Source organism: Sinocyclocheilus rhinocerous, unplaced genomic scaffold (assembly GCF_001515625.1).
Source record: "Sinocyclocheilus rhinocerous isolate Xijiao unplaced genomic scaffold, SAMN03320098_v1.1 scaffold4569, whole genome shotgun sequence".
Taxonomy (NCBI): domain Eukaryota; kingdom Metazoa; phylum Chordata; class Actinopteri; order Cypriniformes; family Cyprinidae; genus Sinocyclocheilus; species Sinocyclocheilus rhinocerous.
Window position 1 is genome coordinate 5,262 of NW_015624333.1, and position 12,527 is coordinate 17,788.

At 36.0% G+C, this 12,527-nt stretch overlaps 1 protein-coding gene across 1 annotated transcript in view; it reads left to right on the forward strand.

Annotated features, from left to right (window-relative positions):
• Window positions 1-639: 639 nt before the first annotated feature.
• Window positions 640-12,527, forward strand: part of LOC107740505 (zinc finger protein 271-like) — a 17,588-nt gene continuing 5,700 nt past the window's right edge. Inside the window, exons 1-2 of the mRNA XM_016552959.1 lie at window positions 640-763; window positions 2,944-3,088. Of these exons, the coding sequence (XP_016408445.1) occupies window positions 3,034-3,088 (55 nt within the window). The 5' untranslated portion in view covers window positions 640-763; window positions 2,944-3,033. The remainder of the gene's footprint in view (window positions 764-2,943; window positions 3,089-12,527) is intronic.

A 12,527-nucleotide genomic window follows, 5' to 3' on the forward strand; every position in this document is an offset into this window, starting at 1 on the left:
CCCCCCATTTTCAAAAATGAAATTCAGGCCCTGAATAAATGTCTAAAAATCCTGATTGGAGTATCAGTATAAATAGTTATAAATTATAAAAAGAAGGCTTTAAATAGATCGGTATCGGTGATCGGTATCGGCAGATACTGCTTTCTGTAATCGGTGATCGGCCTCAAAAATCCTGATCGGAGCACCTATGCTCCAAGGGGATAGGGATGATCACTTCCATTTGGAATTTGCCCCGTGAAGCGTTCAGTACCGATACTCATACCGGCACACCCCTAGTTCGCACACATCTATTTTTAGTCGCAAATGCGAGTGAAATGCTCGCACTGTCGAGCCCTGCGTTTGCTGAAGGCGTTAAGACCCAGCAGAATCCTCAGCCGGCTGGTCACTCCCGCGTCACAGCTAGAAGATGATGAGATTTATTATGCGTTGGTGTAGCTATATTGTACTGAAATCACAAAACCATCTCCAAAGTTATTACTACACGACTGGTGAAGAATGAATTCTTTTTGGAATTAAATTGTACATAGATCGACTTAGCAATACAGTACAAATATTTTGAGTGTCCCTTATTTTCAGCGATGTGAGAAACTACTGTTGAATTTATTGAGACCTGAGTGACTTTCTGTGTTGTTGTTTGTTTGTTAACAGGGGTTTTCCTGGCTCAAAATTAGGTGGAGGTGGTAAAATACTGCTCATGTGCACGCACACAATGGTACCGCATTTCAACTGGCTGAAGAAAACATTTGACAAGCACGCATTTTAGGTATTTCAATAATAATATAATAGATATATTTTTCTTTTGAGAACAGTGTCATAGTTATTTTTATTTTTTTTTCACAGTAAAACTCTTATCGGAAGGGTCAGTATCACTGTAGGGTGCCTTTTGGTGTCCTGTACATAACTCATTTGCCATGATAACTTAACATAAAAATGACTATGAAAGGGTGTGTTAGACTAAGTTTTTATATTCATAACAAAAGCATTACTTGGCTCTTTAGATACGTTTTCTAGATTTTTTTCAGTTTTGTATAAGAGGATGTGTGTTATTTTGCTATGTCCCATGCACTGCTCATTAAAGGGTTAGTTCACCCAAACATGAAAAATAGCCTGTGTTGTACTCACCCTCGAGGCATCCTAGGTGTATATGACTTTCTTCTTTTAGACGAATCCAGTCAGAGTTATATAAAAAATTGTCCTGGCTATTCCAAACTCTATCATTGCAGCCTGACATTGTAGCCGAAACGGCTTCCGAGTACGACAGACACTGGAAGTGAGAGAAAAGTGTTTATTATGTTTGAAATATGGATATTTTTCTTACCAAAATGCATAGATTCACTACAGGAGGCCTTTATTCACCCCCCGGAGCCGTGTGAGACATGTTTTATTATGGATGCACGCGCTTTATTTGACGACTTGTGGACTGTTCAACTGCAACACCCACTGACTGCAATGATAGAGCTTGGAACTGAGACAATTTTTAATATAACTACAACTGCATTCGTCTGAAAGGTGAAAGTCATATACACCTAGGATGCTTCGAGGGTGAGTAAAACACGGGCTAATTTTAATTTTTGGGTGAACTAACCCTTTAAATTTGAATGATAGTAGAATAGTCAAATCATAAAATAAAATAAAAAATGTCTCCTATTAATATTTTGTTAAATAAAAGATTACTCAATTTTAGTATATTGATCATTTGGTAATAAAAACTATATTTTTATTTAATAAAAAAGAAGAGTTTGTCCATGTCCCTTGAATGGTTGTCCACCCTGTTGTATTGGGGAATCCGCCCCTTTAAGAAAAGGCCATTCACTTTAGTGACAACAGATTTTTTTGTCTCTTCAGTGGCGGGAATTTCAACCGCTGAGGTGAGCTCAGAAGTTGGTGACTATGAATGAGGATGTAATTATATTATTATTTAATAACTCTGTTTAGGAGAGGGACATCATACCTTTCAGAAAATATTATTTGCATCTTAATTTAGCAATGAAAATGTATTTAACAGTAATATATATGTCCATGACGGTGGACATATCTTATGGTTTATGCTTCAAATAATGGCCCATAATTATCTAAAAAAAATGTGTGGGAGCTCAGCTAATATGTTTCTATAGTACTTGAGTGTCTACTATTTATGATATGACATAAAGTGAATGGGAAATTAAAACCAACATTTTTTTAGTATTTTGAGGGTTGAAAGGCACTCTATGGGGATATTGACCCAGAATACTTTCTGTTAAGCTTTTGTATATTTTAAGTTAAGCAATATCGCATGAAGGGTAAGTTCCTTTGTGTTTTATATAATGGCCACTAGGAGGTGCTCTAGATCTATGTTTCCTTGATCAGTTTTCCCTGAAGAGATATACTCAACTCAAGCTCACTAAAGATGTGCAAGCAGTCAGATAAAATAAGAATAAGAAACTAAGTAATCAAATTTATAAAAAACAGATTGAGACTGCACTGTTGCATGCCATGCCAAACACTTCACAGACGCGCATCTTTTACATGAGATTGGTTTCTGAGATTGGCAAATTGAGAGATCACCGATCCAATCATTAGAGGCAATTATCGGCTGATAGCGATCGTTAGCTGATCTTGCTGAAGTTGTCCGAAACATGACAATGCTTTATATTTAAAAGCACTTCAAATAAAAAAGCATAAGCGTTTACCACATCTTGCTCTGTTGTACTTTGACAGATGCGTGTGCTGGTTAATGCCTCTCAAATGTTTTCCTTAGCATATAACTTGCATTTTGTGGTTGTATACTTATGTCAAATATTAGAAAGTCTAGAAAGATATAATACTTATAATATGTAAATTCATTTTAAAACAAATGAAATAACTTTACATTTTGATAGATGGATAAACATAAACAACAAGATTTAATTGTGTGAATTAATGAAAGCATTAATTTGATAACTGATTTATTTTTGATTTTGGCAGATCTGCTCCTCCAACCACACAGGAGTTCATCAACAGTTCAGCTCCTCCCACAACAGTTAATGAAAGAGTTTATGAAAGAAAGCTGAAAACATGACTGATCCAGAACCCTGTGGAATAAAACAGGAAGATGCTGAAGAACAAAAAGGTTGGTGTATATTCTTCATTCTTCACTAAGTTTATAAAACTTCAAGCAGTTAGTTGGTGTACTGGCACTTGTGGTTAAAGGCATTAACAGTACATAAGTCACTAATGCTATCAAAAATTGCCCCTTCAAAAAGAAAAGACATACTGTAAAAAATGAAAAGAATAATGTGAGCCAGTATTGTCTTCAACTGTTGTTTTGAAAAGAGTTTTTAAAATAAATAACATCACAAAAAAACGTGCATGACGCGAATTTCGTCATCACAATAGTACGCGCATACTGTGCATACACGCACCACCTGATTTTTGTAACTGTGCGTACTTTGTACGAGCAGGTCACATGCGCATTGAAGTTATTTTGCAGTGATCAGATGTTCTACAAGGTAGCAACACAGGCCGTTGTTTCAGAGTAGAAAACGAAACGGAGACAGAACAGCAACAACAAAATAGCAGAGACTGCAACAACAACAGCAGACGCTCACATTGACAAGTGCTTGGGAGTGAGAGGGTATGAGACAGCCCAGCTTTGGTTAAAAAAAATTCAAAAATATTTGTTATCGGTCATAACTTATAAGGGAAAAATAGAGCAGACACTGGACATGGATGAAGCTTTTTAGAGCGCATGTGTCGACCATCTGCGTTCGCACACAACATCAAATGGAGTATACTTTGAAAAGGCTACGCGTTCGACTGTACACATACGCTAGGTGGTCTCTTTGAGGGTTCCAAGGAGGACTTTGCTAAAAAACACTACTGTTATTGACAGCTTCTGTGCAGAGAAATAGTTGGACACCATGAAGAACTCTGCCTCCTCCAGCCAAAACAGCTTGATTGACCGGTGATCTGACCAATCATAACGCCGAATTCACCATTTTGTCCGACAAACAAATCAGACAGGAGCATAGATTAACTTCGGTAGACTTAAAGAAAGTCCCTTTGGCTTAGACTTGAAAAATTGTGTGTATGACTTCTTTCCACGGTTGAAATAAAATATGTTCTGATGTTCGTTCATGTTTCTTTTTCGTGCTTAAAGTAAAGAAGAAAAGACTATCAGTTCACGTGTCGATTGATCTAATAAGTCCAATTGTAAGTCGCTTTTAAAGCGTCTGCAAAATGACTAAATGAAATGACTAAATAATAAGGCAATACAGTGATCTGTCAAGACACATTAAAGAGCCACAAAACGTTAATTATTGTTTGAATTTCTTTAAAAAATGACAACATTTTAAAGCTGAGATATACCAAAAGTAACCTGCTGTCCTATCTGTCGGCGTGTTGTCAGTTTCCTCTTTGCTCCGCAGTGTTTTTTACTGCATGAAAACGTGTAGTGTGAGAGCGGCATTGTTTGTCGGACATAGGAACAGTAACCAAGGAGGCCGGGTTTTTGCGAAGGGTCAATTAAGTTAAATCTATTACGTCTTTTGTTAATAAAGTGAAAATGAATAAAAACTGTCGATTGTTGCATTAAATTAATATCTGCTCATGTTGCACCTTTTTTTCGCGTTTTTACAGCATTGCACATCATAACCAATCACATACGATTCTGTTGAATTTATGCATGCAGTAACCAGAGACAATGAGTGATCGCTGAACCTCTATTTTTGAATTTTTGCTCCGTGCGCTTGCTAATACGAGGTGATCTAGATATGTATGTATATATATATATATATATATATATATATATATCTATGGTGTAGACCGCATCACTGATTATTCTATAGTATTTTGTCGCGCCGCGCCACTCGCGTCCGGTGTAGACACGGTGTAACATTGGTTTTGCTTTGTTTCACAGAACGAACTAATCGCTGGGTTGCGTACGTATGTGTGGGGTGGAGCTATCAAAATAGGGGCGAGACCCTTTTGGGGTAGGGGCGTGTTGGCTACCAGAAATCGCTTACCCCACCTTTAACAAGTGCATTAGATTGTGACAGTGCGTGCGTGCATACGAGACAGAGCGATTGCGGGTTTATGTAGATGTATTTGGAACATGATTTGTAGATTATGTATTGGTCCTCAACATATTATTGACCAATCAGCTTTCTTAAGTTCAAAATCGCTCTCGTTGATTGGTGCTACTGCTTAACCCACTCTCTCCACTCTTTTGTGAGCAGCGGAACATTTGGAGAGAGTGTAATAATACCAGAAATACCAAAAATAATACCAAATAAAGTGAAATATTATAGTGTATAAACACTATAATCATAGCCTAGTTCCCCTCATTCCAAAACAAATCATTTAAATGTAACGGTATGCACTGCAGAACAGATCAAGAATGAAAAAAAAAAATAAAGAAACCAAAACAAAGTGAAACTGAAAGTAGGCTACCGTTGGACTCACGTACCTCTCTCATTCGGCACAAATGAATCCAATGTTTCCATATTTGCAATGTATTTCAATGTTAAAACTATTTTTTATAATGTAGACTAGGCTTAATGCGCGTTCGCATGTCGACGGAAAAAATCATCCTCTTCACATGCGCAAAAATGCGCTTGGCATAACAGCAGCTGTAGACCGGTTATACTACGGACTCTTTAAATTGATATGTTTGGCTGACTGTATTTTATTTGAATAATGAACAGACTGTGATGGCAAGTTTGAATTGCTAGAATATGTGGTGTGTGTGTGTGTGTGTGTGTGTGCGAGGTGCCAGCGCGATCAGACACATCTCAGCTTGTGTACGGCAGGGACAGTTTAAAAAACACTTAAAAGTGCAATGAGGCAGATAACATTAACAGTTTCCCTCATACCTACTGGATTAATTACATGCTATCAGGATGCTAGCAAACACTGCTACTGTTTGTTCTTTTATAATTTACCGTTATCTGCTTTTTCGTAGAACTCAGACATTAAAGTTGACCTAAACTGGTCAGTATTACACTTACAAACATCTACCGTTAAAGTCAGTTTAATGGCGATAAAAGATGGCAGTACCATGTTATTTAATACTGTATATACCATAGTACTCTATGCTATCTAAAATGTAGTGTCGGTCACGGCGCCTTTTAACTGCTGATTTGGATCCAGCAATGTTTCATTTACAAATTAAGCACTGCCCCACAGGCAGCAGCGATTTGAGCTTTTACAGTCGCTACTTCTTCATCCCAAAGAAGGATGGCAGCCTCAGGCTCATTTCATATTCAAATAGCTCCCATCACAGACCATTTTTGAGATTCACGTTCGAGAGGGTGGCTTACCAATATACAGTCTCACACTGTAAATAGGTTGCTGTAAATTTTACAGTAACTTACTGGCAGCTGGATGCCAGTAAATTACTGTAGAAATGTTTACAGTATTATTACTGTAATTGCATTCACAGTACAATAATGTCTTTACTGCATTTTATTTACAGTATTACCGTATTTTCATTTACAGTATCAGTACTGTAGAGTTTTTCATTTAGTTTAATCATTTTTTACCTGTAAAAACAATCCAATTGTAGTACTGCACTATAAACCCTTATTTTTACCATCCCAGCCCCCCCACCCAAAAAAATCACAATAACTCATTAACTTTAGTTCTGATAATATTATTTTTAATTGTTGAACATTTTCTTTTGGCCTATAGCCTATAATAAAAAAAAAAAACTTGCTACGAGTACTACGTTAAGCTGAGACTTGTTATAGCACTTGCGTATCATTGCTCTTTTGTTGATTTGCACTATAAACCCTTATTTTTACCATCCCAGCCCCCCCACCCAAAAAAATCACAATAACTCATTAACTTTAGTTCTGATAATATTATTTTTAATTGTTGAACATTTTCTTTTTAAAAGTACAAATTACAAATCTTGACCTCTCAGTTGCACTAGCTTAAAAAAGGGCATCACCACAGTCCCCTGGGGACTTTCTGTCATGGCAAAACATACACATACTGAAAATCAAAAATGTAAGTCTCTTCTGCTCACCAAGCCTGCATTTATTTGATCCAAAATAACTAAATGTAAATGTTTACTTTTATTTGTGCACACTCGCAATAAAAAATAACATTTGTGTTTTTGTAATTAAGCAAACAAACAGGATGTGCGTTCTTTGAATATATGTTAAAATGTAATTTATTTCTGTGATCAAAGCAGAATTTTCAGCATCATCACTCCAGTCTTCAGTGTCACATAATCCTTCAGAAATCATTCTAATATGCTGATAAACATTTTTTGATATTATCAATATTTAAAACATTTGAGTAAATTTTTTCAGGATTCTTTGATGACTAGAAAGATCCAAAAATCAGCATTTATCTGAAATAAAAAGCTTTTGTAACATTATACACTATACCATTCAAAAGCTTGGAGTCAGTATAATTTTTTGGGGGGAAAGAAATGATAGAAATTAGTACTTTTATTTAGCAAGGATGCATTAAATTTATCAAAAGTGATGATACAGTCATTTAGAATGTTACAAAAGATTTCCATTTCAGATAAATTATGTTCTTCTGAACTTTCTATTTATCAAAGAAAAAAAATTTACTGTTCAAAAACTTTTGACTGGTATTGTAAATAAAATACAGTAAAAATGAGTTTGTGGTGTTGTTAAATTTCAGTCATTTTGACAGTAAAAGTTGACAAGCTCTCCGATGAGAAACAGCATCTGCACTTACAAATTGCATAAATAATATGAAATTAATGTTTTAATTAATAATATTTAAAGTCGTTGAGTCATTTATTCAATCGATTCGTTAAAAACTGCTGATTCATTCAGGAATGAAGTAAGAAACTTTTTATGTTTTATGAATGGGTCAGTGAATCACTGATTCAAGGCCTTCAAAAAAGGTAAATTAATTCTGTAATGAAACACTGCTGTGTGAAGAGATGCACAACATGGCTGTGTTTAGAACAGTTTTTGCGAAATAGAGCAAAAAAAACAATATTTTCTTCACAATTTAAATCACTTATTATTTTAATATTAGCTATTCTTAAATTAATTCTGTAATGAAACACTGCTGTGTGAAGAGATGCACAACATGGCTGTGTTTAGAACAGTTTTTGCGAAATAGAGCAAAAAAAACAATATTTTCTTCACAAACAATTTAAATTATTATTTTAATATTAGCTATTCTTAATATTAACTTCTTGTTTATTGAATTTTGTTGCCCTGACTCTTAGTAAAGCCTGCCACAGACCAGGCTAACCAATCTGTTCATATAATCGCTCTAAATGCGTGTGTGTCCAAGAAAGTCTGTGCATATAATAGGCCTACAGTAACAATAATCTAATTTAGTTAAAGATACCTGAAGCAGCTGCATTTTGATGCGCACAAGACATTGTAATAAAAACATTTGGGGCTTCAGCCCCCTTAGCCCACCCCTAGCGCCTCCCCTGTTAGACTCCCAGGGAATGAATAACTTAATAAAATGTGTACTTTAAATACAATGTAACTTGCTTTGGATAAAAGCATCTGGCAAATGCATAAATGTAAATGCAAAGTAAAACTAAATGTATTTTGTGTTACCTAATTCTGCATTTCTGTAAAATGGCCAGGGAATGAATAACTTAATAAAATGTGTACTTTAAATACAATGTAACTTGCTTTGGATAAAAGCATCTGGCAAATGCATAAATGTAAATGCAAAGTAAAACAAAATGTATTTTGTGTTACCTAATTCTGCAGTTCTGTAAAATGGACAGCTGGCTGTATGATGATTCTGCCCTTCATAGTCAGGATTCTGTCTTTGCTTGGAGAAATCTCCTGTAACAGACAGTCACAACATCCTTTTTGTGTTACTGTAGTTTATGATCAGAAAAAAACTGCCGTACAGTAACAGAATTTACATTTGAATAAAAAAAACATTATCAGCAAAACTTGATATATTAATATATTGCTAGCATGTTCCTCTCTTTAAAAAGTCAACCTGTTCTGTGAGTTAGTGGAGAACAGCAGCTAGAGGCTAATTTGGCTAATTTAGTAACATTAACGTTAGTTAAGTTGATGGAAGCTCACCTGTTGTTAGCACCGCTACGACGGCAATCACAGGAAAAGACTCCAATACAAATCAGTATGTGCTTTTTCTGTCTTGTTTTTTTTTTTCTATTGATAATACTATGGTTCTCATACAGGTCTTTCACAATAGACTTTTTAATTGTGCACCGAGTCATGTTTTTCTTCATTTAAGAGTTTCCTTTAGTATGATCCAAGACTACTGCAGTATCAGCCAGTGCAACATAGCTTTCACTTGCATTGTTCCTACAAGTCAAAATAAAATAAAATGGAATAGAACTAAATAAACTAGCGTGAACGTGGTTTCCTTTACAGCTGGTAACAATGTGACAGATGAGGAGCTGGAATCAATGCTTGAGAGTGGACAAACAGATGTTTTCACGCAAAATGTGAGTGTGGTGTTTTGTGTAGTGTGCGTGCATTGATTTGAATGCATAAGTGTAAGTCTAGCATTCTGCCTAATAGATATTCATTGCTTTTCCTTCTACAATTACCCGAAGAAAACAGTCCACAACAGAGTGATATTGTTTATTATAGTCTTCTGATTCCTTAATGTCACATTTCAAGTCTTCTCTTTTGCTTTCTTTGGAATGGATGCGTTTCATTTGGTGAGATCCTTTTAGGAACCGTTCCATCTAAAATGTAATTGTTATTTCTTGTTTTTGATGACGTTGATTAACCTATCTGGGCATTTAGTGATATAATCATTTATAATAAATAGGGGCATTTTCCTGTTTCCTGGTCCTTCACTTTCTGAGTTTCTTGTGAAGCAGTAGAAACTCCAAATAGTAGTCAAAGTAAGACCTACATTTGGAACTAAGAATGCTGGGGGCACCTTTGGACATAAAGTATCTTCGAGTGTTGATGCCTTTTTTATTCCAGATAAAGTAAATCTGGGTTGTCAACATCATATAAAAGCAATGCTAGAAGCAAATGCCTCATATTTTCAGTACCTCCTTTATAGATTTCCACTTCCCTTTTAGAGTTTTGATTACGGTCATTCTTGCCCTTCACCTTATATATATATATTCAGTTTTTTTTATTTTTATAAAACCCTTCCAACCCCCTTTGCCTGCAATAAAGCATCACCACCATGATGCATTTCACCGCTGTGTCCTATTTGTCACATGTGATGTGATCACATGAAACATCCTGTTCAGTGTCTTGAACCACTGTGTAAAAATCAAGCTGTTCTTGCAGATTTTGAACGATGCTAAAGCTACCAGACAGGCTCTGAACGAGATCGAGTCACGGCATGATGAGATCATCAAGCTAGAGAAAAGCATTAAAGAGCTACATGACATGTTTCAGTACCTTGCAATGGAGGTTGAAGCACAGGTGAGGTGAACACTTGATATATTTAGTACATTCCTCAGATGTCTAGGACATTAAAAACCACAATGTTGTTCTATAATTAGGGTTGGGTATCGTTTGAATGTTATCGATTACGATTCTTATCGATTCCTAGTTTCGATTCCAATAAGATAAAAAATCCAATATAAAAAAAATTAAGTCAAACATTTAGATGTCAAACATTTATTCTGTCTTTTTACAAAGCATTCTGTTGCAGCTGAATAACACGAGCAAAAATCAGCAGCCTACAGAACACTGCAAGAGAAATTTTGCCTATGCTTTAAAAAAAAAATACTACAGCAAAAACAACTAGATTAATATAAATTTCAAATATTAAAGTGTTAAAGCCAAGTAAATAGTCAGTAATAAGATAGGAACAAACAAATCAGTTAGCAATATCATAAATAAATACAACTGAACAAAATTTCAGGTACATAGCCTGTAATTAAAAGTTTAAAACACTGCATAGTTTTCTTTTCATAAATAAAATATAGATTAATCAATTAAAGTTATTAAATATATTCAGTCAAGATCAGTGAATGATTTTCTTTTGTTCTTTGAATAACATTAATGACAGGCAGTGCATTTATTAGGCTGCTGTCACTTTAACACCGAACGCATGCAGATTTAAAAAACTGTACATGTGTGTTTTCTTTCTCATCATTTGGTCTTACGTTCACGTAAGACCAAAACGGCTGTGTTTATGATGATATACTGACATAGTTTTCTGCATATTGGTCGACAAATATGAACGAAGTCAGTTTCGGCCTGGAACAACCTTTTCTACATTGGAAATAAACGGAACGGACACAAACCCACCAACCCTACTCACCAGTCGATGTTATCAGCCTTTTGGCGGCATTCCGGCCGTCAGTCAGAAAAAAAGGCTCCAACTCCCGACATGAAAAATGACACGATGAATAATGTTAGTTTGCTGTTAACAAGTGAAAATATCTTAAAATATCGCAGTTTTGCATAAAACAGAAATAATATACTAACCTATTTGTCGAGTTAACGGTGTATTTCTCTTTTGTCCTTTTATGGCCAGATTGGCCACTTCAATCAAACAGTCAAAAAAGAAATCTCCCTTGCCATTGGTTAGTTTTTCGCGGGCAAGTTCACTACTGTAAATTGATTTACAGTAGTGAGGAAATACAGTAGTGACCATATATTTTCCCATAATCCTTTGCTGTTTACAGTAAAATACTGTATACACATTTTACAGTATCTTACTGTACATATTACAGTATAATACTGTTCAAATTACAAAAATCAGTTACAGTGTACATAACTCTGCTTAATTAATTAACAAGTATCATACTGTCCTATCTATATCTGTTCGGCATTGTTTTTTGTGGCCCGCATATGATGCCACAACTGTGGCCCAGTTATTAAAACCGTATCTGGGCCAATTTTGGGAAAGATATGGCATGGTAAGCACTGCATATGTGGCTGTGAGCCTAAAGTGGCCCGCATATGATACCACAACTGTGGCCCAGTTATACTCAAACGTATCTGGGCTAGTTTTGGCAAAGATATGACACAGTGAGCACTGGCTAATGTAGCTGTGAGCCTAAAGTGGCCTGCATATGATGTAACAAATGTGGCCCAATTATCCTCAAATGTATCTGGGCCAGTTTTGGCAAAGATATGGCACAGTAAGCACTGGCTAATGTGGCTGTGAGCCTAAAGTGGCCCGCAAATAATGATACCAATGTGGCCCAGTTATCCTAAAACATATCTGGGCCAGTTTTGGCAAAGATATGGCAATGTAGTAATTTCACAATAAATAGATCTACTCCCAGATAGCAAAATTCCTGAGGCCCAGATCAGGCCCACACCTGACACTTTCATCTGGCCCACATACCACATGGAATGATGGCAATTGGGTGGTCCGCTCCTGTTTGCCAGATTTGGGCCACAAGCAAGCCAAAAGAAGGCCCAATGTCAGCCATGGATTAACCAAATAAAGCAGAACTGGCCCAAATCTGGGCCACATTGATTTCAATTCTGGCCCAGATCCAACACCTTGCTCCGGCCCACATACTGTGAAGAATGATGGCATTTGGGCGGTCCACTCCTGTTTGCCAAATTTGGGCCACGAGCAAGCCAAAAGAAGGCCCAATGTCAGCCATGAATAAACCAAATAAAGCAGAACTG